Source organism: Heteronotia binoei, chromosome 7, assembly GCF_032191835.1.
Source record: "Heteronotia binoei isolate CCM8104 ecotype False Entrance Well chromosome 7, APGP_CSIRO_Hbin_v1, whole genome shotgun sequence".
In the NCBI taxonomy this organism is placed as follows: domain Eukaryota; kingdom Metazoa; phylum Chordata; class Lepidosauria; order Squamata; family Gekkonidae; genus Heteronotia; species Heteronotia binoei.
Genome location: NC_083229.1, coordinates 133,943,334 through 133,970,295, shown reverse-complemented (window position 1 = coordinate 133,970,295; position 26,962 = coordinate 133,943,334). Strand labels below are relative to the sequence as shown.

Sequence of the window (26,962 nt, the reverse complement as noted above, 5' to 3'; positions counted from 1 at the left end):
TGATGCCAAATTTGATTGAGGGGACAGAAGCTGATGGGGCCACGTGAGCCAATAAATGTGGCATCCAAGTCTGACCTCGGCCTCCACCCTGCTGTGCAATTTGTGCTGTGGGGCTAATACCTCTCTGTTGTACTCAGAATGCACACAAAGCAGTTTGAAGACTGAGGTGTCTCGCATCACCACTGTTAAGCACCAAATACAATCTGTAACTGGGCTGGAACAAACTGTGCAAACTCAGGGAGATACTATCAGGACTAATCAGCAACATAAACCATTTCAGCATAGGCTTTATTGAGTTGAAATCTGAAAGGCAGAGTTGTCTGGGACTAGAAAGCCTCCTTCTGAGTTAGCAGCATATACAGAGCCCCTGACAAAGGCACCAGCCTCCATTTCAGCGCCATGGTGACAAACTACTGGACTCCCTTCTCTTCTGTTGCCATGAGAACAAGACGAGTCCCCCCCCCCCCCATGTCCGGAAGGCTTCTCAGAACCGGACTTGTGCACGGAAATGCATCTGCTTTGTGGCGTTGTTCTTCAAGCTGGTCTTCAGCACCCACTTTGCTTTCATCTGCTGAAGGTACTGCATGTCACGCCCACGAGCCTGCCCTGACCCTGGAGGGGGAAATGGAGCCGGGGAAGAAGAGTTAGTTTTTATACCAATTTCTCTCTGCCTTAAGGAGCCTCTAAGTGGTTTACAATCTCCTTCCCCTCCTCTTCCCACAACAGGCATTTTGTGAGGCAGGTGGGGCTGAGAGAGTTCTGAGGGAACTGTGACTGGCCTAAAGTCAACCAGCAGGCTTTGTGTGGAGGAGGAATGGGGAATCGAACCCAGCTCTCCAGATTAGAAGCTACCACTCTTAATCACTACACACCCCAGTCATTATCTCCTCATACCAATGAGGAACAAAGTGCCTGATTCTTCTTACATTGTGAAATGGGAGACATGTACATTTTTTCCTGGCAAGTAAGACTGGAAACATTTGGCAGCTATCGTGCATCCATCAGATCCACCATTTTGGAGCTTCAAATTGATCAACATAATTGCCTTAAGCTGCTTCTACAGCCCCATATTATACAGCCATCTAGGCACCTCTGGAAATCCCCAAAGAATATCATAAGTAGGCACTTAAATACTTGGAGAAAGTCAGAATACCTGATCAAGAGTGCCAGACAGATGACAAAAGACTGTAAAGAGCACCTGGATCCAGGGTCCTCCGTTCTTTGGAAACAAAGACCATCTTATGGGGGAGGAGGCACAGGCCATCGGCCAGCACTCGACTGGGAGCTGCAGCACTTGGGGTTCAGCAAGATGCCTCCCCAGGGCAAGAAAGAGCAACACATCAATTCTGTTTGCCTACCTGTGCTGCTAGTCCAGCCCAGAGCTTTGTACTGCTGCAGAAGTCTGCCCACTCTCCGCTGGTTTTTACCCACAGCCACCACCTGTGAGGAGCCAAATCTCTGCTTGTAGTATCTCATCAAGGAACGGTGACCTATCCTGGCACCTTTGGAAGAAAGAACGCCGGGATATTAAAAGCAGCAGCTGAAGTGGGACAACTTCCAAGACAAACCGGTGAGGAGTGGCTGGGCTATCACTGGCGACTCCTTGGCAGATGACAGGACTGGGGAATCTGGTGTCTCCCAAAGGCATCGAAGGAGCTGCAAATTCCCCCAGGGGTAAAGAGAAGCAGCAACAGAAGCCTGGCCTAAGGGGCACACCTGGAATTTCAAGACATGCTCCCTGCACCCCAGTGAAAGACCTGCTTCTGAGTCAATATGGTCCAGAGCAGATTGCGAGCCTGGCCCAAGAAGACATGGAAGTCACTAGGCAGGAATGTGGGCCCATCCTTTTTAGAAAAGACCAAGATCCCCAGCGACACCAGCTTGGATGGATCCAAAACATTCCTCTCCCAAAGGACCTGCTGGCTGGGGCATCTCTTCTTGTCCACAGACTGGCACCAGCATCTTGCCTCTGCAAACATTCCTTTGGGCCAGGTTGGGCTGGGAGCTCCCAGTGGCTGATTCTCAGACTAGCAGCAAGTGCTGGAACAGTCCAGGGAAAAGCAGGCAGACCTTTCCCCCCACAGAAGGGGGCACAGGCACCTCTGGGCCAGGATGGGTGGACCAACGGGCAGCCAGAAAGGTCGGGGCTCCAATGTTGCAATAAGACAACAAAGGACAAGTTCAGATGGGGCACAATTAAGTTGGCCAGGAGACGGCCTGCTAGCCTTCCTATCCCTGCAAGAAAGTACACCTGGGAGGTTTTATTCAAGCAATATAGTTACCCGATGGCAAAATTAACTCCATAGATTCATCATCATACTCTACATTCTTCTCTGGCGGGTCTGGAGACATTTCCACATCCTCTCCTTCCTGATAGTCGGGGTAGCTGCTCCTATGAACCAAGAATAGCAATACTTCACGTCACGAACAAAAACGAAGGATGAGATCTGGTTTCCTAACAAAGCCTGCCCTCTCAGCTGCACTAGGAGCTGTGCCGCTTGCGCATTTGCCAGTGACAATCCCAAGGCTCCAGTGAAAGACTCTGGCAAGTGATATCCCACAGACCTGTTATGACATGCACAGATGGACTACATAAGCAATTCCCACACGGTTGTGAAATATACCATTTAGTATTCAGAAAATTTGTATGTCGCTTGCCAAAGTTGCCTTAAAAGGTGCAGAAAAGAACCACCAAAACAATCAGGAGGCTTCGTCAAAGCACTGAGGGCTGTTTTGTTAGGGGAAAAGTGAGTATACATGAATACATGAGGCTGCCTTCTACTGAATCAGCCCCCCTGGGTCCTTTAAAGTCAGTCTTGTCTACTCAGACTGGCAGCAGCTCTCCTGGGTCTCAGGCAGAGGTCTTTTTCACATCACCTATTGCAAGACTTTTTAACTGCAGATGCTGGGGACTGAACCGGGGACTATCTGTGTGCCAAGCAAAGGCTCTGCCACTGAGCCACGGCCCCTCTCTAAGGGATGACATGACAGAGACCTACAAAATTAAGTGTGGTGTGTGGTGAAATAACGAGCCATGATGGGTCTCTCCTCCCTCCTATGGCTTTAGACACCCACCAATCCAGCTTTCGCCCAGGTCATGGGACAGAGACAGTGCTGGTTGCCCTGGTGGATGACCTCCAGTGGCATCTGGATCGAGGCAGCTCAGCGGTGCTGATGTTGTTAGACCTATCGGCTGTGTTCAATACAGTCGACCATCGGCTACTGACCCACCGCCTTGCCGACGCGGGGATTCAGGGTCGGCCTTGCAATGGCTTTCCTCTTTCCATCATGGTCGGGGACAAAGGGTGGCAATTGGGGGAGACCTGTCCCAGAGGTACCCGCTTAACTGTGGGGTGCCACAGGGGGCGGTGCTCTCCCCAATGTTGTTCAACATCTACATGCGCCCCCTTGCCCAGATTGCCCGGGGGTATGGGTTGGGTTGTCACCAATATGCTGATGACACCCAACTCTATCTACTAATGGACGAACAGCCTGACTGTGCCCCAGAAAATCTATATCTGGTGCCGCAGGCTGTGGCACGATGGCTCAGGCTGAGTAGGTTGAAGTGAAGCCAGCGAAGACAGAGGTCTTTTGCCTAAGTCGGGGCGGTCTTGGAAGGGAAATTCCGCTACCAGCGTTTGACGGTGCACCATTGAAAACGGCGCGCAAGGTCAAGAGTTTGGGGGTGCTACTGGAGCCTGCCCTGTCAATGGAGGCCCAGATAGCAGCCACTGCTAAATCCGCTTTTTTTTCATCATAGGTGGGTGAAGCAGTTGGTCTCCTTCCTGGACCACGACAACCTGGCACTAGTGATCCATGCAACGGTCACCTCGAGGATGGACTACTGTATTGCCCTCTACGTGGGGCTGCCCCTGTGCCGAACCCGGAAACTACAACTAGTGCAGAACACAGCAGCCAGGCTGTTACTTGGCTCCCTAGATGGAAGCACATACAGCTGGGGCTGTGAGAACTGCACTGGCTGCCAATAGTGTCCCGGATTCGTTTCAAGGTGCTGGTCATCACCTTTAAAGCCCTATATGGCCAAGGACCTGCCTACCTTAGGGACCATCCTCTCCCCATATATTCCCCAGAGGGTACTGCAATCTGGTTCTCAAAATCTATTGGTAATCCCTGGGCCGAGGGAGGCCAAGCTGAAAGTCACCAGAGAAAGGGCCTTCTCGATTATAGTCCCCCCCCCCCCCGCCACTGGTGGAACCAACTGCCAGAGGAGGTGCGGGCCTTACGGAGCCTTGCCCAGTTTCGCGGGGCCCGCAAGACTACTCTTTTCCAGCTGGCCTATACTTAAGAAGGAATCTACTGTAGAAGGAATATCGTCACCACAGAAAAACTGTAAAATGCATAACATCAAGCTTTTAGCCCCAAACCAATTTAGACGGTTTTAATGTATGACTTATATATGATTTATATTGTGTGATTTATAATATGCATTGTTTTATTATTGAAGTGTTTTTATGCTGTGAGCCGCCCTGAGCCTGCTTCGGCGGGGAGGATGGGATATAAATTAAATATTATTATTATTGCCTCTAGATCAGCTGCTGGGAGCATGGGGTGCTGCACTCATCCTGCTTGTGAACTTCCTGGAGGCAGCAGTGAGAACTTGATTGGCCTTTGGACTAATCCAGCTTGGTTTTCTTTACCTTCACCCAAAGGGTGATTAACACATGGGACTTCATTGCCACAGGAAGCAGGAGGCATCACCAGCTTCAAGAGGGGACTGGGTAAGCATATGGAACAGAGATCCATCAGTGGCCATTAGCCACAATGTATTGATGGAACTCTGTCTGGGGCAGGGATGCTCTGTATTCTTGGTGCTTGGGGGGGCACAGTGGGTGGGCTTCTAGTGTCCTGGCCCCACTGGTGGACCTCCTGATGGCACCTGGGGTTTTTGGCCACTGTGTGACACAGAGGGTTGGACTGGATGGCCCATAGCATGATCCAATATGGCTTCTCATATGTTCTTAAAACATAAGAAAAACATACAGCAGTTGTGACTTAAAACCCATTAGCGCATAAAAATGTGAGATGCTGATCAGCTTAAAATGAATTAAGTGGCTTCCAGGTGAAACCTTAACCCCTTAATTAGTTCATACTTTGAATGAAGCTTGATCCCGAGATCTCTCACCATGCTTGCAGTGGGTCTTCATGTTCAGAGTAGCCATGCAGCGCAGCCCATTTAGGTCTGGATCATGTTAGACTGCAGCTTCTAACCAAACCAACCCACCGCTCTACACAAAACTCCCACATTCTGAAAACTGACATCAGAGAGACGTTCCTGCCTGCTGCCCACCCTGATGTACTAATTTTCAACACCCAGGACATTTTGCGTGTGTGTCCAAGAAAAGGTGATTCTTCAAAAGGTGCATGGAAAATAAGGGAACAATCAACTGAGCGACTGCAATCCCCCCCCCCCCATCACCACCTCAGGACAAGCAGCCACATAACTGACACGGCTGCCATGATCCGCGGAGGGGAATCGTTTCAGCCATACAAGAGGCATATGGTAATCCAAGCAGTGTGCAGAGGGAAGCTGCCTCCCGTTCAGCCCATGGTAAATGCAGCCTTAGATCCCAGGCAACTGGCTCCCGGAATAGCGCTACATTGTCAGCCTTAAAATGTCCTCTGGATGCTAATGGGCTATTGGTTTTAACCACTCACTTTTCAGCTGCATGTTTGCTTGCTCTCCCCCTAGAAACATTACAGCTTAAGGAGTTAGTAAAAACCAACACACAGAAAAGACGTTGGCCCTCCAGATGAGCTGGTCTACATGGACCAGAGGTTTGACCCAGCAGGGCTCTTCTTACATTCTTATGGTGGGTTCCACAAAGTTGAGTTTTCAAGCCAATCACTCTGTATTCCTATCAAGATCAAAATCCACCTGAATCTATCTTCATGGAAGGCACACATTGAGTCAAGTGGAAATCCATCAACCTCACAAAAAAGTTTGTTCCAGTTTGGCCTTGCATCCATTAAGCACCTTTATTATGCTGTATGCTAATTTGTTGCTTACTCTCGACCTATTCATATGGCCTGGCAACTTCCATTTCAATGTATCTGAAGAAGTGTGCATGCACATGAAAGTGCACACCCTGAATAAAACACTGTTGGTCTCCAAGGTGCCCCTGATTCAAGCTTTGTTCTGCTGCTTCAGGCCAACACAACGGCCCACCGAACATGTAAGGGAGCAACGTCTAGGAGACACTTAAAAGCCTACCCCACAATGGATATCAGCCCCCTGGTGTGAAAGACTTGTAGGACAATCTAAAACCATAGGTACAATCAGCTATGAAATTCCTTTTTATAAAATCCCAAACTAGCCTGTGCACTTCCCCTTCATTTCAGTAAGGTTTATTTGGGGGAAACTTCCAGGCAAAGACCCTTCCCAGTGCTTGGAATATATTACTGGTCCATTAACTGGTACAAAATTCTAGAACTTCATTTGTTTGCTCAGGAAATTACTTATCTAAATGCTGCCTGAGGTGCTTGCCCCTGCTGCCCACGACTCTTTCCTGCCCCCCCAACAGAAGGATCAAACCCCCTCTCTACCCCGACCAGCCCAAGCTCATCTCTAGCCAGCCACTTCCCACTGCTGCAAACAGGGCTAGAAAAACTTCACAGAAGCAGACACCAACTTCAAAGGCCAGATGGATTGTTCTGGGCAAGGCTCCAGGCCCATGCCACTCCACTGGCTGCCTGCCAGGATTCTGGGGCAGGCTGCAGGACGCATTCCTTCTGGCACCATAATCACCCTGCTGGACAGGAAGAGGGAAGCAGCACAAGACACCCGAGCAGTAGGACACAGAGCCATCTGAAAACAGCTTCCAAGTAACACAGGTTAACATTTTTATTGGCCAAAGTATAAATGTTGACTGTTTCCAATCTAAAACATAGCTGGCTGTTATCATTTCCCACCTGAAATCATAGAAGTCAGCAAACTCCAGGGCAGCATCTCCTTCGGTGAAGAGCTTGCAGTGGCTTTTGTCGTGCATGTGCGCCCGCACAGATTCTGTGGTGTAGAAGGATTTCCCCTTCTCGTTGCACCAGAGACAGACCTTTCCAACTCCAACCTTCTCTCCTGCAGGTCGTGAGGGGACAGAGGGGTTACACACACATCTTACACCAAATTTAATACCTCTGCCGGGCTAACTCTACAATCCGACAAGAACTGAGGCAAACACAAACAAGTCTTTATGCTGGGAAATCTCTTATTCTACTTGCATATCTGGCAGAAATGCCTACATAAAAAAAATAAATTCAGACAGCGGAATGGTACAAACTACCCCCCCGGGGAATTTCTATTTGACTATCCAAGATGGCGACAAATTTGATTGCGTGGGAGCCCTGGAGTCTACAGGCATTGTTCATCCGTTCCTGCCTAAGCATAGATTTCATCAAGTAATGAAAGAAAGACATGTGAATAAACCCAAAGAATTGCTCCTGCTAGCCCAAGATTGTCTTCTGTTATGTATTTTGGTAAACACTTCTAGAAAGGGCTTTTTTTGTAGCAGGAACTCCTTTGCATATTAGACCACACACCCCTGATGTAGCCAATCCTTCAAGAGCTTACAGGATTTTTAGCACAGGGTCTCCTGTAAGCTCCAGGAGGACTGGCTACATCAGGAGGGTGTGGCCTAATATGCAAAGGAGTTCCTGCTACAAAAAAAGCCCCGTCTACAGCATTCTTTGCTTCCCACAAACATAAGACAGCCAGTGTAGCAGAGTGGTTAAGAGTGGCGGATTCTAATCCGGAGAATCAGGCTTGACCCCCCCCCCCCCGCCTCCTCAGCCTGAAGCCTGCTGGGTGACCTTGAGCCAGTCACAGCTCTCTCAGCCCCACCTGCCACTGCTGCAGGGAGAGAAAGGGAATGCAGTTGTAAGCAGCTTTGACACTCCTTAAATGAGAGAAAAGCAGGGTATAAAAACTTTCTCTTCATAACAGATTTGCATGTAGCTCACTGAATCTAGCCTATGCTAGAATACTAGAACTTTAGAAAATATGCCAGGAAATATCCAGCATTTTATATTTGAACAAGCTGTGTACTGTAACTAGAGATGTAAAGTTTCCAAAAATTTTGAAGCTGGGGGGGGGGGGGGGCAAAAGAAATTTGTGGAAAAATGGACACAGATGCAATACTTGCTGTCCTATCAAACATAAACCAGTTTTACTGTGTTAACATGAAACTTATGTTAACAACATAAAACGTTTATAACTTAGCGAATAAAATTGCAATATTTGACACATTTATGGAATTGAAAAGTTATACATGTCTTAGTTCTTTACATGCAAAACCGCAAATGTATCCAACAATTCAGAGAAAACTGCCAGCTGATGCCCCTGTGCTGCCTGAGCACCTGTCCCGGAGTTTTTGCTACCCAGCGCTAGAAAAATTAGGAGTTAACAGCTTTGTGGGAAATAATCGAACTTGGCATTATCAAACTTCAGTGATTAATAATAATAATAATAATAATATTAATGGATCTTAAACTCTTGAGTACAGTTTTAAACTGAATTCACAACAAATGGAAATTCTTAGTTTTCAATAAGAGTATGTTGTACACAGCCAGGCATAGTTCCAGCTAGATGCTGTCTTATTCCATCTGTAACCACTGGTTAGACAGAGCTTAGTTCTCAATGAAACGTTCACAGTTTTCCTCTGAGATTCTGGTACAGTTTCTGTCCTACCTCTTTCTGATCTTTCCCCCCCCATTCAGTCCAGCAAGGTAGGGCAATGAGCTACTTGTTGTCCAGTCTGTGGGCATACACAGCGTAGTGGTTTAAGTGAGAGGGGAAAAGGTCAGCCACAAGGGAACAGCCAAGTCCAAAGGACAACAGATGAGTCCAGTGGCACCTTTAAGACCAACAAAGTTTTATTCAAGATATAAGCTTTCGTGTGCATGCACACTTCTTCGGATTCTTTAGTTGAGAAGCAATGGTTCCCTCATGAAAATTAGGAGGTATCCTTCTAGGTGCAGTAGGAAAGAGTAGAACCTTCAAGCCTAACAACATTTGTGACAGAGGGTGAACTTTCATTTGGACAGGTCAGGCAAACCAATTCGGCAGCAGCAACAAAAAACTGATGCCAAAACTAAACTGCATACTCTGTTGGAAAAATATAGACTCTGTGATGTATGGAGACATTCACGCCACTGAGACAGAGACTACACTTTTTTCTCTTCCCGCTTTAACACTCACACTAGGATTGACTATGTTCTGATCTCATAATCCTTGGTGGATAATCTGGTTTCCTCTGACATAGGAATCACTATGTGGTCTGACCATGTCCATGTGAATTGCAAACTGACAGGATTGGGGACTTAGCAGCATGAATACAATTGGGTATTTAATAAATCTGTTTTATTTCAGGAAAATTACAAAAATAAACTCTCCACTGCAATTAAAAATTATTGGGCTGATAACATTGATTGTCAAGTTCCTCTACTGACAAAATGGGAGGCTCTACAAGCCATCCTCCGAGGCATGTCAATTTCTTTGGCTTCTCACCTAAAACAGGATAGGGAGCAGAAAGTTAAATCCTTAACACAACCCATAAAGTCAAAGGAGGAAGCTCACAAGAAGACTGGTAGCAAAAAATATATATAAAAGCAGAACGGAAAGTTCTTGAGACACTTGAGACGTCTTGCATTCAGAAGAACTTACTCTACATGAAACAACACTTTTGGCAAAAAACTCTCAGAAACTTAAAGATACTCTCCTGGAGGGTGAAGGAAAAAAGATCAATGAGGCATATTCACCAACTAAAAGACAGCTCAGGGCAGCTGCAGACTGGAACAAATAAGATTGTTAAGGTTCTTGCAGTTTATTATAAGTCCCTTTATGCGGCTACACAAATAGACGCCCAGCCCATTAAAAATCATCTCCTTTCATCTGCAAGTTTCAAAACACTATCTGATTCACACAAATCTTTTTTGGACCAACCTATAACTAAACAAGAAATTCAGGATACAATAAAGCAATTAAAATCTCACACGGCCCCAGTCAATGATGGGTTCGGTCCTGAATTTTATAGAGTTGTCAATTCTGAGTTGGCTGTTTCAATGGCATCATTATGCAATTACATTTTAGAACATAAAGAACTCCCGCCGACTTGGTCAGAGGCCAATCTGATACTGATCCCAAAAGAGCACAAGGACCTGACAAACCCATCATCCAACAGCTTTATTAAATGTGGATGCTAAAATCTTTACAAAATTTCTTGCCAATAGACTACGAAAAATAATCCCAGACTATGTCTGTTCAGATCAAACAGGTTTTATTCCTCAGAGATCACTGACTGACAATGTCAGAAGAAACTTAAATGTGATTAATCATCGTAAAAATCATAAAATGGAAGCTATGATACTAGCCTTGGACATCGAAAAAGCTTTTGACTCCCTTGATATGTTACCTGAAATTCCTTTTATTGCTGATGAATTTTGGCTCTTAACTTTCTAAATGCCATTGAGGCAATTTATGCTAACCCTTCGGCCACAATAAAAACAAATGGCGCTTCCTCACATAAATGTGTCCTTCAAAGAGGCACTCGGCAGGAATGCCCCATCGCCTCTGCTCTTCGCCCCGGCCATGGAGCCTCTTGCACAGGCAATAAGGGGTAACTCCCTTACTGAGGGGACTCAAGAGAGGTAACACTGTGCATAAGGTTAGTCTATATGCAGATGATCTTGTATTATATATTCTGAACCCTACAGATTCTATTCCCGCTTTACTATCAACTGTATCTGACTTTTCAGAGATCTCAGGTCTACACATTAACCAAAGGAAAACAGAATTGTTTCCAATTGGACTTTCTGATACTGTTGCTGGCATCCTTAAATCCCAATATAATTTTAACTGGATTACAGACTCCTGGCATCATTTAGGAGTCCAGGTTTCCTTAGATCTTTCTAAACTGATCCAATATAATTTTGAGAAGGTAACACAGAATGTGAAGGCACAATTGAAAAAATGGTCTAAGATGAATTTCTCCTGGGCTGATAAGCTACACTTGACAAAAATGTTTATCTTGCCCAAATATCTTTTTCTTTTTCGATCCCTTTCAGTGCACATCCCGAAATCTACAATGCTTCCATGGCAGAAACTGATTGTAGATTTTTTTTCTGGGCCTATAGGAAACACAGAATTTCTGCTACCACTCTGTATAAACCTGCAAAGAAGGGGGGTTTGGATATGCCTAATTTAATGCTATACTACGAGGCCTCCAATATTGCAAACATTATACAAGGGTTTTCTTATGAGCCTCCAGATAGTTGGAGACAAATAGAGGGTACTCACACTTCCCCATGCTCTGGGGAAGACTGCTTTTGGAATCTTCCTAAGCACAGGCACAAACTGCCAATAGCCAATCCTTTTTGGAGTCCTCATTAAACATCTGGGACAAAAAACGGAGACTTTTACTTCCTGGAATTTCACAAACCTCAACTTTTTTGAGCCAAGCATGGTTCCCTCCAGGTAGAGAATTACAGGCTTTTGAGAACTGGCATCAGAAGGGCATAACTAGATTCGAGCCCTGTGGGACTATAATCAGTTCCGCAGGGCCTGTAAAACTGTCCTTTTCCAAATGGCCTACAAGATGGAATCCTAGCCATCTGATATATACTGTGTTGTACTATAGCACCTTTAACTGTTGTGGTTTTAATTAATTTATTTAAATGTATTTTATTGTATAATGTATTTATCATAATCATGGCACACTCCATGTCTTGTGAGCCGCCCTGAGCCTGCCTCGGCGGGGAGGGCGGGATATAAATAAAAGTTTATTATTATTATTATAACTAGATTTATAGATCTTTTAGACAAAGTGAAAGTAATGGGAAAATCTAATCTTGAGACCAAATTGAGGGAACCAATCCCTTGGTTCCGTTATTTTCAACTCTGGCATCTGGTAATCACAATGGTTCTTCATAAAAACTCAATCAGACCCTTTACAGCTTTTGAAATCGTGCTAAAGAATCAAAAATCTAATGATTCAGGACTGGTGTCAAAACTGTATAAAATACTCCTAGGTGATACCAAAGAAAAAAATACCACATTATTTAAAATTATGGCAAGAAGACTGTCAAAATAGAATAACAGAGGAGGATTGGGATCAACTTTGGAATACCTTTGTGACGGAACCGGCCCGATTCTGCCTTCAGACCCGGTCCCGTCAACTTCCTATTGAGTCGCCAACTCCTGGAGGGAGCTATTTCTCCTCCGGCCACTTGGGCTCGCTGCCACCACCTGCTCAGTCTAGGGGTTCAGATTGAGAGGAACAGGACTCCCAATCCCCCTCTCCAGTTATGAGGCCAGGCCTCAAGGACCTCTGCCACCCTGTACTTGGGTATCACAGAGACCACAGCACTTCTTCGGGGAACCCCTGGAGGATTGGCACCTTATCCAACTGCAGGCCTTCCCCCTTCCCCGGGGCCCCCTTGGTAAAGCAGCGTGGTCTAAGCGGTTGGGGATCTATGTGGTACAGAGTTTGACTGCCAGCATTCAAAACAGTAAAAATGTTTAATAAGAGAAAGAAAAATAAAAACAAAAACAGCTACATGTAAAAGTTTAGCACAGCACCTGATCAGCAACAAGAAGGACAAACAAAAGGTGGATTTAAACGCATCTCTCGTCCCTGGTGTAAACTGGCCCTACCTTGTGAATGACTGCCTGGGGTCCCACAGGCAGGAGCCCACAGGCTGGCAACCTCTCTCCCTGAGCGCCAGCTGAGAACTGGCCTTTTCCCGCCTAACTCAAATAAATAAAACAAAAGAACTTCCTGCCCCTCTAGGAGGCTTTCTCCCTAGAGTTGCTGGTTTAACTCCAGAAGGGGGGAGGCAATGAGGGGAAGGCTAAAGAACTTCCTGCCCCTCTAGGAGGCTTTCCCCCTAGAGGCGTTGGTTTAACTCTGGAAGGGAGGAGGGAATGAAGGGAGGCTAGGCCAAAGCCTGCTTTAGTAGTTTAATGTTCCCTTCCAACGAAGCACCAACATTAACTAAGATGGCGTTCCTCCACAACCTTCAATTTCACTTCAAAAATTTTTAACATACAAATCCAGGCTCTAAAAATGGCTACCCATTGGCATTATACTCCTAAACAACTCTATTGGTTTTAAGCTGCATTGTTTTTATGAATTGAAATGTATTGGTTTTAATGTTTAAATGTGAAGTATTTAATTGTTTATATTTAAATTGTTAAATTGTTATTGTTGGAAGCCGCCCTGAGCCACTCCTGGGAAGGGCGGGATACAAATCCCGAATAAATAAATAAATAAATAAATATAGCATGAAAGCTATTAGGAGCCCTTTCTGCTGGAAAGATTGTGGACAAGGTGGTGACTTCATACATCTGTGGTGGTCCTGCCCTAAAATTCATAATTTTGGGGTTCTTATATTAAAAGAAATTAAGGAAATCACTGGAGAATCCCCCCCCCTTTCTGTTCTGTTCGGTTGGTGGCCCCATGCACCATCCAACAACATCTCTGTAGACAGGATTGCCCTCTTGCTGGCAGCAGCACGGTTGGAGGTTGCTGCACGCTGGAAAGACAAGGCTCTGCCTTCAAGACATGCTTGGAGAACCCGACTGGGATTATTTCCTACTAAGTAAAATCTCAACTTATAGTGCTGATGCTCTGACAGAATGTACTCAAGAAAAATTTACTGTGTTCTGGTTCCAAATGGTGGAATATCTCACCAAACATAATATTCTCCCAAAAAAACGTTTTTATCATGATATGCTCTATTTCTAATATGTTCTGGGCTCACTTTCTCTCCTCTGGTCTGAATACAAAAACTGTGAGCTCTAATTAGTTGAGTTTGATTGACTGGATTTCTTAACAGAATATTGGGACAGTTGTTTGTACATTCCTACAGCAGAATCAGTCAATAGAATGTATTTTGACTGGATGCTCTTCAGTATAATTGTATGGCTGCTCCTTGGTTCTCTATTGTATGGATTACTCTTTCTTTTTCTTTTTCTTTTAAAAATTTGTTTATTATATCCTCACTAAGGCTGCATTTTTTGAGGTGACAGATTACAGTGTTCTTTATTGTAAACTGAAAATCTGTTAATAAAAATCTGATTAATTAAAATATATATATATATGGTTACAGGATGGCTCTTGGATGAAGCTTCCATGCGAAACGTGGTATACAAAGTCGACGGAAATGTAAAGGGAGTAGAGAACCTTTTGGAGCTTTTATTTTGGGAGATTGGATAGTTTATGGAACTGTTTGCGTTTGAATGTTCCAGGGGAAGCTTTTTTGAATGGACTCTTTGCATTTTCCTTGGAACTTTTCTGAAAATTAATGTGGAATCCATCCCCTTATAGAAACTTCCTATATATTTGTATGAGGTATCTTTATAAATAATTTGGACACTGTACTCATCATTTGTTTACAAGTGCTTTGTTTTCCTTACACACAGGAAGTTTTGGATCAACTGAAAAAGGCCTGGGCTGGCTCCTGCCGTGGCTCCTTGCGAGAGATCAGGGGTCTGAGTGGAAAGTGGCGCTCTCCAGCACATCTGGCAACTTCCTTAACAGGCCTTATGTTAATTACATGATTGCATTACACAATTAACACATTTGAGGCCACAATACTAAAAATGCTTATCTGGGAGTGAGCCCCACCCCCCCAAAAAAACTAAAGTAGGATCTTTGAACAGTCATATCCAGGATTTGCACTGCATGTCAAATCTGTCTACAACTCTGGCTCAACCAAAGAGCATGCTGGGTAAAACCAAAGTATAACCAAATGCTGCTAGCTCATCCTCTCCTATCCCCCCTCCCATTAGAGAATGTTCCTGCTTTGAAATGGTAATGTGTGAAAAGTCTTATCTGTGCCTTCTCAGCTCAGGCTTGGGGGAGAGGAAGGAGCCTGGGAGTATCAAGGCCAAATGGGCCTCTAATCAACATGAGAATGTATTTGTAACATCTATGTGTGAATGTCCTCTGCACAATCCTCCCTCCCCGTAGGAATCCCTTTGAAGTATACCTTATATGCAATGTATCTACTGTATGTACTTTAGTCTTTTCAAGAACTGGCTTAGGCCACAAGTATCAGTATCAATAAAATAGAGTCTTTGTATCCACACTGACTCATCATTGAATCTGCAGACTTGACACTGCAGGCATCTCCTTCTGAGCTGTGCCTCTGAATAGGATGGCCACTAAGCCTGAACTGAACAATATGCCAGTGTAGACAGACCAGTGCCAAGCGGCACCACAAGATGCAACTCTGACACTGGCCTACAAACAGACAGCCCTGTTGGCAATCTAAGCCTCCCCAGCCCTGGTCATGCCCTCAGTGCTGGCACAAAGTCATGCCAGCAACAATCCTGCTTTACATCCTACAAATTCCAGCTCAGTTATAGGAAGCACAATAAGGGATGTCCCTTTGTGTTACACACACAGAGGACATATAGAGGGGAAGGGGAGACTTACAGTGATGGGAACCCCCCACAGAAAACCCTTCAGCACACTAAGGGAGCACTCTGTACACTCAGGCAAGGAGAACAAATGTTGTCTGACACATTTCTGTGAGCCCATCTCACCCACAGACAAAATGAGTGGTGTGAGACAGCCAGTGAGCATGTGTACAGCTCAGCTCATGAGACTACGGGCAGCCGTGCAAAAACTAGAAGGAATCCTCCAGTCATCTCTTTCTTGTTCCTATTTAGAGATGGGTTTTGAGAAGTTCCAGTAACAAGGTACAGTGTGCCTTCTGTTCACTGAGGAGCGCCGCACTTAGGTCACACTGATTTGCATAGCCACCCTACCCCCCCCCCCGACTGCCAAAGGTTTAGGGACCCTTTTAAAAGCAAAACACTGCTGGTGTCTGTGCCTCAGAAGACTGCTGTAATGTTATGGGCTTCTTAAACCCCTTCCCTTCTCTACCAATGGTTTTTCTGCTGAAAAACACCCAAGGAAAATCCTTCCTTCTTTTTGGCTCTGCCCATTCACAGCACAGTGTAGTGGAGACTTTCTGATGAAAAAGTGCTAAGGAATGCTGTGTTATTCTCTCAAAGATGATGCGGACCAGTGTGACAAAGCCTTCACAGACTTACCTAAGTACTTAATCAGCCCTCTGAGATCCACAAGATATTCGATGTCTGGGATAAAGAAGCTGTGCACCTTTGTCATGTGGGCCACATTCTTCATGAGGGAACTGGAATGGTGGGAGCAGAACAAGCAGTCTGTCACTGGGATGGCCTCAGCACGGAGGTCGTCTTGCCCGGCCTCCTTCTCTCCCACTTCCTCACCATCTCCTTCCATCTGCTCTTCTTCAGACTCTGCACCTGTATCTGAATCGATGTCTTCCCAACCTTTTAAACCAAATTACAGTAACAATAAAGGCTGCATTCCCACACTTAAAAAGCCAACAACAAAAGGACATGTATTCTATTATAGATGTGTGAAAACAATTCAGTGCAACCAGTTCATATGTTGTGCAAAATAAGCACCAACAGCGGCTGGAATTCAGACCCCAGGGAGCTCGGTTCTCCTAGCTGGGCAACACAGTTCAAAAGGAAGCTGATAAACTAGCAAGTCCAGCAGCAGCCAAAGGAGAGAGTTCCGTGCAGTTGTGATGGATTTCTTGGGGGGCCAGTCACCACCCTACGGGATCTCTCCCATCTGGCCATTTCCTGCCATGTTTTTAGCAGGAGATTAAAAATGGTCTGTGGAAAGAATCTGCCTCCCCCCCCCCCCCCCAAGCCTGGCTTGAGAGCAGAGGAAACGGGCAGGCACAAGATGGTTATTTTGGGGAAGCTGGACAAGGCTTAGTCAGAAAGAGGGAAACACTCTTGAACAGGGATTGTGAGGGGCTCAACTCCACGCAGTTCATGCTTAAGAAAATGTGTCTCTCAGGCAAGCCTACAAGATAGAAAATACAGTCCTCTGCTACAAATGAGTTTTGCACCAGATCCAGCAAATCTGACTGATATAACTCCTTTTTGCATATGCCCTGTTACCTTCCTCCATGTCCTCTTCCTCCTCGGACTCCCTGGCCAGCTTCTTGACCTGCTGCTCAAACCACTGGACTCGGGGAGGCTTCTCCAGTCGCTCTCGGCTCCTCTGTGAGCTGCGGCTTTCTGCAGCGACTGGAGAACTGGCAGCATCACTAGCTGACCCAGAGGTCTTCTTGGGTGAGGACGATGGCTGGCCTTTGATGGCCTGCTGGATAGCAGCGTTCACGGCATCCTTGCCAACATTCTCTTGAGCAAGCCCTTTCTCCAGGTTCTTCTCATTCAAGAGCTCCACCTTCTTGCTGACTGCTTCAACAGCTTTCTTTTCGAGCTCCAGGTGCTTCTTGGACTTGAGGTGGTTCTCATAGGCGTTGAAATTGGAGAACCGCTTGCTGCAAGACGCGCAGTATGTGGCGGTGGCCTTGCTCTGCTCCTCCAGTCCCACCCTCTGGGCAAGAACCCTCTCCTGGAAGTTCTCGGCAGTGACCGGAGGCATCTCGGCCACCTTCCGCTTCAGGTTGTACCGGTGCCAGTCAGTCTTGTAGTGGGCACGCTGGACATCGGCATCCTTAAAGGCCACACGGCAGGTGATGCAGGTATAAGATGCAGTGCCTGGAAAGGAAAATGAATAAAGATGCTAGCGGAAGTCAGATAGGGAGGAAGAAGCCCTGGGAATGCAGCATCATGATGATGATATTGATGATATTGGATTTATATCCCGCCCTCCACTCCGAAGAGTCTCAGAGCGGCTCACAATCTCCTTTACCTTCCTCCCCCACAACAGTCACCCTGTGAGGTGGGTGGGGCTGGAGAGGGCTCTCACAGCAGCTGTCCTTTCAAGGACAACCTCTGCCAGAGCTATGGCTGACCCAAGGCCATGCTAGTAGATGCAAGTGGAGGAGTGGGGAATCAAACCCGGTTCTCCCAGATAAGAGTCCGCACACTTAACCACTACACCAAACCAGCTCTCTCATGGGCATCATGGGCAGTAAATGCTGGAGTAGGGAAGAGCAAGAGCCCAGTAGCACCCTGAAGACTAACCAAATGTGTGGCAGGGTCAGGGCAGCTGGTGCCCCTCCCTCATGGGCAAAGCTGGAGGGGGGGCACATGTCACCCACTTGCTGTCGCTCTGCCTTCTGGAAACAGAGTGACAGCAGCTGGGCAGCTGCTCTGTGCACCTTCCCAACCCTCCAGGTTTGCCTGTGGGGGAAGCAGGGGTGGCTGGGAGATATGCGGCCTCTTCCCAGCTCCCAGGGCCTCTCCCCCAAGACAGTATCAATTGCCCTGGGGAAAGGGGGGGAGGCCCAACCTGGTGCCCCCTTATGTGGCTCTCACATTAAGCAAGTTCTGGCCTAAACTGTAGACTGCAAAAAGATGTATACTGACACAATAAGAAACCTATTGCTATTCTGTTCCCTCCTTATAAAGAACTAAATGCTAGAAGGAGACTGTAAAAGACAAATATGAATCCATACTGAACAAAGTTTGAGTCAAGTGGCACACAAAAGCTTCTACCTGGAATTAAACTTTATTGGTCTTAAAGGTGCCACTGGACTCAAATTTAGTTCTGCTTCAGACCAACACTGCAACCTGCCTGAATCTATTAACCCACGCTGATACTCTAATCAACAAGACTCACAGAGGTATCCTTAATACCCTGGTCTCACCAACAGCACTTCCTCCTGGGCCATACCACTGCAGGCATGGGCTGAAATGGTCATATGCTTCCCAAACACTTTCCCCCCTCCATTCAGAAAACCAGTGTCTCAGCCCTTATTCCTTTCTGATGTGCCAGTTTTCTATGCACAGAGATTTGGGAGTTGACATGGAGCAGTGTTCTGCCTCCTTTAGTGGTACAGCTCAGATACAGCATTACTACTCTGAACTGGTATTTGTGAGACCAAGGCATCCATTGACAGACATTCTAGATCCTTGTTTCAAAGTCTAGTTTACACACAACAGATCAAAATAATACTTTTCCATAGGCTTCAGCACTGCAACAGACCCTCACTTTGTCAAAGAGAGGGTGATCAGCACGGTTTTAGAAGCACAAATGTGTTTCTAACCTTAACATGCAAATGATGCTTGGAAAGTCACTGGTTGCCTATTTTTCCAATGAGATATGTTGACATAAGTTGCTTGGAGTGGCAACAATGACTGGGGGGGGGGAACATTGGGAGGACTACTGGCCCCACCGGTGGACCTCCTGATGACATCTGGCTTTTTGGCTACTGTGTGACAGAGTGTTGGACTGGATCGACCGCTGGCCTGATCCAATATGGCGTCTCTCCAACACGGAGAGCCAGTTTGGTGTAGAGGTGAAGTGTGTGGACTCTTATCTGGGAGAACCGGGTTTGATTCCCCACTCCTCCATCTGCACCTGCTGGAATGGCCTTGGGTCAGCCATAGCTCTGGTAGGAGCTGTCCTTAAAAGTGCAGCTGCTATAAGAGCTCTTTCAGCCCCACCCACCTCACAGGAAGATATCTCATATGAAGATATAGGAGACTGTGAGCCACTCTGAGTCTCTGATTCCGAGAGAAGGGTGGGGTATAAATCTGCAGTCTTCTTTTTCTTTTTATGTTCTTATGACACCACCCAGTATTCATTAATTTCACAAGAGAGTGATTCTACTACAATCAAAAAGGCAGTTTGCGTTCTCTAGGTAAATAAAGGGAAGACAAAACAGACCATCTGGAGCACTGCTTAGTTATCTGAAAAGTGTACTGCCTGTATGTGCACAGGCACACTCCCCCCTCCTCATAATGCATGGTTGCCAATCTTTGCAAGCCTTAATCTTATTGAGGTTTTTTTTCTTTTTAAGCATGTGAGGCTTTGGGGATGTACTAAAGTGAATGACAAGATTGCCCATAGGAAACAATGAGAGAGCCTGGATTGCCCATTGAATATAATGGGATAGAAGACTGCCAATTGACTTGTATGGGCTCCATTGAAATACATTGAAGCACAAAAACCGGCTGCAATACAAATCTGGAATGGATTTTCTAGGAAAGTCAACACAGCCTACAAGAGTTCTGGAATCGAATTGCCAGATGGCAGGGTAGATTGACAGCCCTGGCACTGGCACAGGTGTTTTTGGTTTGGATTGCCACTCCCTGGGACTAGCATGGGAAAAGATAGTCTGCCAGCCTCGAGCACTGGATTGCCAGGGGGAAAGGTAGTTTGCCAGCCTGTGGCACTGGATTCCCAAGGGAAAAGGCAGTTTGCCAGCCTACTGGATTGGATTGCCAGGGGGAAAAGGCAGTTTGCCAGCCTTTTCCAGTGGCAATCCTGTATGGGAGGCTGGCAAACTACTCTTTCCCCTGGCAATCCAGTCCCAGAGGCTGGCAAACTACTTTTTCTCCTGCCAATCCAGTGCTAGAGGCTGAAAAACTACCTTTCCCCCTGGCAATCCAGTCCCAGAGACTGGCTGGCAAATTACCTTTTCCCCTAGAATCATAGAGTTGGAAGGGATCTCCAGGGTCATCTAGCCCAACCCCCTGCACAATGCAGGAAATTCACAAACACCTCCCCCTAAATTCATAGGATCTTCATTGCTGTCAGATGGCCATCTAGCCTCCATTTAAAATCTTCCAAGGAAGAAAAGCCCACTATCTCCTGAGGAAGACTGTTCCACTGAGGAACCGCTGTAACAGTCAGAAAGTTCTTTCTAATGTTGAGCCGGAAACTCTTTTGATTAAATTTCAACCCACTGGTTCTGGTCCTACCTTCTGGGGCCACAGAAAACAATTCCACACCATCCTCTATATGACAGCCTTTCAAGTACATGAAGATGGTGATCCTATCACCTCTCAGCCGCCTCCTCTTCAGGTGGCTCCCCAGCTCCTTCAATCTTTCTTCATAAGACTTGGTCTCCAAACCTCTCTCCATCGTCGTCGCCCTCCTCTGGACCCATTCCAGCTTGTCTATATCCATCTTAAAATGTGGTGCCCAAAACTGAACACAAGACTCCAGGTGAGGTCTTACCAATGCAGAGTAAAGTGATTCACTGGATTGCCAGATTTCCCTGGCAATCCAAGGCCAGAGGCTGGCAAACTGCATTTTCTCCTGGCAATCCAGTCCGGGATGCTAGCAAACTACCTTTCCCCCTGGCAATCCAGTGCTAGAGGCTGGCAGTCTATCTTTTCCCCTGGCATACTAGTCCCAGGGAGTGGCAATCCAAACCAAAAACACCTGTGCCTGGCACTTGTAGGCTGTGGTGACTTTCCTGGAAAATCCATTCCAGATTTTTATTGCAGCTGTTTTTGTGCTGCAATGGAGCCCGTGCAAGTCAACTGGCCATCTTCTCTCCCATTATATCCAAAGGGCACGCCAGGCTCCCTCATTGTTTCCTATGGGCAATCTTGTCATTCGCTTTACCATATCCCCAGGCTTTGCTAACCACTCCCATCCAGAGGAGCAGGAAGCCCCTGCCTGCGGCTCATTTCTCCCGCCTATGGAGGGGGGGGGTCTGGGCGGGAGCAGCCATCCCCCCCGCCCCGCCCGTGGAGCCGGGATCTCCCGCCTGGAGGAGGCGGGGCCGGGTTGCCAGTCTGTCTCCCGGCGGGAGAAGAAAGCCCTCCCCTCCCAGGGCAGGACCCCCGAGCAGAGGAGCCTCCTCCTACCTGAGGCCGCCGAGTGGCCGCTCATGGTCCCGGGAGGAAGGCCGCAGCAACCCGGAAGACGGGCGGCGAGTGGCGGAAGCAGCAGCAAAGGACCCTGGGCCCGGCCTCTTCCGGCAGGGGGGGAGGGAGGGAGGGAGAAGGCGAGGCCCGGGAGGCGCCCCCTGCTGCCTGGAGGACTGCGCTGCTTCGGCGGGGAGGGAGAGCTGCGACTGCGCATGGCAGTGGCCGCCTCCTCCTCCTCCTCCTCCTCTTGCAAGGCGGGCTCCGGCCGGGCCGCTGTACCCCGCCCACTGAGCCCCTCCGCCCGCAAATCCCCAGGCTCCCCCCCCCCCGGGTCTGCGGGCTTCGGCAGGTGCGCGCGCACTTGCTGTAATGCAGTTAGAGGGTTGCCAGCCTCCAGGCGGGGCCTGGGGATCTCCCGCTCCTCTGGAGAAAATGGCTGCTTGGAAGGGTGGACTCTGTGGCATTGTAGCCCGCTGAGGCCCCTCCCCTCCTCAAACCCCGCCCTCTCCCAAAGTCTTCAGGTATTTTCCAACACAGACCTGGCAACTTGGTGAGGAAGGTGTTGCCTGTTCGCTCAAAGGAAGTGGTGATGGGGACTGTAGGCATAGACAGCTGCTAGAGGGGGCTGGGTAAACATCTGGAGCAGAGGTCCATCAGTGGCTCTTTGACACAAGGTGTAGATGGAACATTATGTCTGTCTTGGTGCTTGAGCAAGAATGGAGGGCTACTGGAGTTCTTGTCCCACTGGTGGACCTCCTGATGGCACCTGGGTTTTGGCCACTGTGTGACACAGAAGGCTGGCCTGAATGGGACATTGGCCTGATCCAGCAACCCTTTCTCTTATGTTCTTATGACCTGTGTGATATACATGTTCCCAAATATGTTACTTTTTTGAAGGCATACTTTAAAAATATTGTCAGTGTATAGCTAAAACAAAGACCCTTGCTGTTCATTAATTTGTGATTCACACTTTCACTTATTCAAGTCTGCAGTTTGATCACATGACAGTTTCCAGCCTTTTACACCCAGCACACCACTACTACCACCGTCATCCTTACATCATTACATTTTGCAGGATTAAAAAAAACCTGCAGTAACAGAGCTCTGTCTTCCCTCCCACACCGATTCACAGATTTCACTGTTTGTGGTGACCCCAGGTACAGATCTTCTGTGACTGGCACAGGTCTGCAGTCATTGGTCCAAAGAAATTCAAATATTTAGATACTGCAAATAATAGGCCAGTTTTACCAGATATTCTAGAGCCAAATAGATCAGACTACATTCAAGAGGCTCAAAGACAACTTGCAAATATCGCTTTTTACAAACAACTGGACTCAGGCCTCACACATAGAATACAAAAAGACTAAATAAGATTATAAATGAACTAGGATTAAGGCCCTTTGAGACGGCTCTAGAAAGGCTCTGGGTGGCTGCCCCAGATCTGGCACTCAGTGTTAATCTGCTGTAGCAGCATGCCACCATGATGATCACAGAGGCTAAAGCTCAGCATTGTTGCCACCTTTTCCTGTAATAGCCTTGCGGCTTTTAGAATCAGTTTGGTGTGATCTGTCTTTTTTGGTCTGGTATGGTTGTGTTATGGTATACCAGAGTCTACTGGATAATGACATTTCTTTTTCATGAGTACTGGGGGGCAAACCTTTTCTAGCACACAGACAGCCCTGCAATCTCAAACACTCCTCACCCACAATAATACAACATTTAATTTTTATATGGACACTGATACCAGAGCTTGCAATAAATCCAGATGCCAACTTTGCTGCCACGTACTCCCAGAAAATATAATCACTGGAGCTAACATCAACCACACCATATCAGGCTTATTCACTTGCCCCCAATATTGTAAATGCCGACAATGCCCTTCCTGGCAACTAGCCCCCCATTCCCTCTCTTCCTATATGCAGTGACTGAGAGAATTCTGCTTCCCTGTGTCTGAAGGAACGTGCTTGCATACAAAGGCTTCTACTGTCAGGTACAGGTCCCAGACAAGGATTTGTCTCTAATGTGTGGTTCAGAAACTGTCTCTTGTCATTGCTGATTATGCAACGTATATTCATATATCTATAACTGTATTATTTTAGGTGTTCCTACATGTATTCATGCACATACATTTACAACTGTACTAACCCATGTATTACAACATCAGTATATTCATTGTATTCTTTTAAGGTTTATGTAGAATATTGTTGGTCACAAAGGAGGCCAAATTGGAGGTTAAGCCACTGTGGGAAGCAAGGGCCTAATCGCATCTCCCTGGTAACAGAAGATGTCTGCCAGTTGGAATACAACCTTGGAGAAGAGTAACAACTGGCAACTGGAAACTAATTCAAAGACTTTTGAGCAGGAGATGTTTAGGCAGGAGAAATGATGGGTCATTAACCTATAACCTATATTTGGACTGTAACTTTCATTTTATGTCAGTCTGGCAAGACAAGTAGTCTTGCGTGCACATGCTACAAGTGTTTGCTACCTGATTCTTCATTAAAGCTTCTGCATTTACTCAAGACGTCTTGTGATAGATTCTGGGCAAAACCTTACATATACCTTGAATAAAACTTTGTTGGTCTTAAAGGTGCCACTGGACTCAAACTTTGTTCTAGAGATGCAACAATGAATGAAAAATAATTTGTAATCAGAATGTAGTAACTTAAATCTGAAGTATTTATTTTAGCCCTTAAGCCCATTTAGAAATGTATAACGCTGCTTAGGACAGCACACTGGATCTCCCAGAATGCCCAGCAAGTTTTAAAGAAAGTTGCCACACAGCTGGGAAATCTGAGAATTCAGATTCTCTGGGCCAGAGCCTTCCAAACAAGGCAGATTCTCAGTTTTTGACTGTTACAGTTATAGCTGTGCTGTTTTATTAAATTGTGAAGCTTATGCTGCAAATCACAGTGAGTTTATCATGCCTGAGAGCTGATCTCAGTGGGCCCTACTTTTGACTAAGTTGTCAGATCCAGAGTCAAGGAAAAGACCAGTAGAGTTCAAGATCTTTATTTCAATTTCATGGGCATACACATGCATTGTCAGAACTGACAAGCCTGCCAGTTCTCCCAACTTATAAACCTTTGCCCTGACCATTATAATTCAAGCCAAAGCACACCAAGCTAAAGCGGGGGTTTTGTGTGGGGTTTCTATTAAGCTCCCATCACTACAGGTGCCATTATCAGTTCTCAGGTCGCTTCTCTTCCTGTTCGCGGCCTTGGTTACATAGCAACTAGCCAGCTCCCAGACATACCATCCTCCCTTCAGATAAGCAACAAGCAGCAACTACATCAAAGCAGCATCACTAGCACAAGCACAGTATTGTATAACCAGATACATATGGCAAGAGGAACAAGATGGTGTGACTCTTGACATTCTGCCCCCCCTAAGTTCCCCTTCCCCCTGGTTCATTGGGATGTTGGTTGTAAAATTCTTTAATTAAAACTTTGCAGTTTGTATCTTTGGCGCTGACCCATTCAGCTTGACTTAATGGGAAATGAGTCCATTTGATAAGATAAAACAGTTCACCACGTTTGATCTTGGCATCGAGAATTTCCTGCACTTCATGATGAATCTGACCACGAACCAGAGTTGGGGGGTGGTGGTTCCGTCTGAGGGTGCCAATGCGAAGGTCCAGGGTCCTTCTTCAAGTAGCTGGCATGGAAACAAGGGTGCACATGTTTAAGGTTTTTAGGCAGGTCCAGTTCAACAGTCACTTTATTTATAATCCTTTTGAATGGGAAAGGTCCCAAGTATTTCATCCCTAATTTCCTGCAGTTCCGTGCATTAGGCAAGTGTTTGGTTGGAATATACAGTTTGTCTCCCACTGCTAAATCCCACAGTCCGGAGTGTTTTTTATCACTCTTATAGGCTTCTTGTGCCCTCTGTAGTTGTTTACTTATGACTGCCCATCCCCCCGCAATCCCCTGCCACCATTTTGTAAAGTCCGTGGGGGCTGATGCAGGGGGGGCAAGTTCAGGGAACGGTTTACTCTCATACCCATATACCTCTTGGAAAGGGCTTACTTTGGTGGCACTATGCACACTGTTGTTGTAAGCTTATTCTGCAAAGGGCAGTAGGGCCACCCAGTTGTCCTGTTGGAAGGACATATAAGAACTGCTCAAGCACCATGTTGGTGCGTTCCGTCTATCCGTGGGTCATAGGCGGAACTGAGCCCTTGCTCAATCCCCGCAAGTTCACACAGATGCGACCAAAATTTGGCAATGAATTGTGGGCTGCAGTCGGAGAACACCTTGACGGGAAAAGCATGTAGCCAAAAGATGTGCTGGATAAAAAACTGGGCCAGTTGTTTGACCGTGGTGAGTTGTTTACAAGGCATGAAGTGGGCTTGTTTGTGTCAAGCATGCGTTTATTGATAGACCGATACTTTGGCTCAAGCCGTTGCCTGAGAAGAACGAAACCAATACATTGATATACAACTTTTAAGATACACTTCAAAGAGATTCCTACGGGGAGGGGAAGCAGGGGAGCATTCACACATAGAATATCAAAACTATATGCATTACCAGGGCGTTATCAGGCATTCAGCCTTGCATTGCCCAGATGGCTCATGCACCCGGAGAAGGTGCTGATTGCTTTGTTCCCTCTAATTAACAGTCATAAAGCAAGAGAGAAGCCAGGAAAGAATAATAAACTAACAACATTTGGTTCTCTGGGATCTTACCCAGGCCTGCTTTTAATCAGGCCATAAACCCATCAGTTATTGATCAGAATTAGCCATGCTTGACATATTGCCCCCCCCCTTCAAATTTAACCCCTCGGTCTTTGAGGGAATTTTCTGTGAAACTTACTGACCAAATCTGGGGCTAATACATCCTTTACTGCTGCCCATTCATTTTCACCAGGAGGGAAGTGTTTCCATTTGATCAAGTAATACAATGTCCCGTGTTTCATTTTTGAGTCCAGAATCTCCTGGACCTCATGGTGACTGATTCCCAATCTGGATAGGATGCGGAGCTGTCGGTCAAGGGTGCCAAAGAGAAGCACCGGGTCTCTTTGGAGCAGACTGCAATGAAAGACAGGGTGTACTTTACGAAACATTTTAGGTAGTTCCAATTCTACAGTCACCTTGTTAATCACCCGTTTGATCTTAAAGGGGCCTAGATATCAATAAGCCAAATTTTTGGAGGGCTGATTCAATGGCAGGTTCTTAGTTGACACGAACACCGAATCCCACACCTTGAAGTCCCAAGCGGGCACATGGGACTTGTACTGTTTTTTGTACACCTCTTTGGCAGACTCCAGATTCTCTTGAATCCCTTTCCAACCCTAACTCAGTTTCCCCCACCACTGCTCGAATGAGCTGGGCTCCTTTACTTGTTCCCCCCCTGGTAGCGT

General features: G+C 46.5%; 1 protein-coding gene across 1 annotated transcript; it reads right to left on the bottom strand.

The window, feature by feature from the left end:
• Positions 1-269: 269 nt before the first annotated feature.
• ZNF622 (zinc finger protein 622) lies at positions 270-21,714 on the bottom strand. Its single transcript, XM_060244311.1, has 7 exons — positions 21,599-21,714; positions 16,982-17,587; positions 16,076-16,333; positions 6,931-7,093; positions 2,283-2,392; positions 1,359-1,502; positions 270-612 (listed from the first exon to the last, which is right to left on the bottom strand). Exons 1-7 carry the CDS (start codon positions 21,621-21,623, stop codon positions 485-487), a joined length of 1,434 nt encoding a protein of 477 aa, XP_060100294.1. The 5' UTR covers positions 21,624-21,714; the 3' UTR covers positions 270-484.
• Between the last annotated feature and the right edge of the window lie 5,248 nt (positions 21,715-26,962).

Coding starts and splice junctions, on each gene's coding strand:
- ZNF622 (XM_060244311.1), bottom strand. CDS start 21,623: ATGAGCGGCCACTCGGCGGCCTCAG. Junction 7,094..16,075: donor AGGGCTGATTAAGTACTTAG/GTAAGTCTGTGA, acceptor CACGACCTGCAG/GAGAGAAGGTTGGAGTTGGA. Junction 613..1,358: donor GGGCTGGACTAGCAGCACAG/GTAGGCAAACAG, acceptor TTCCCCCTCCAG/GGTCAGGGCAGGCTCGTGGG.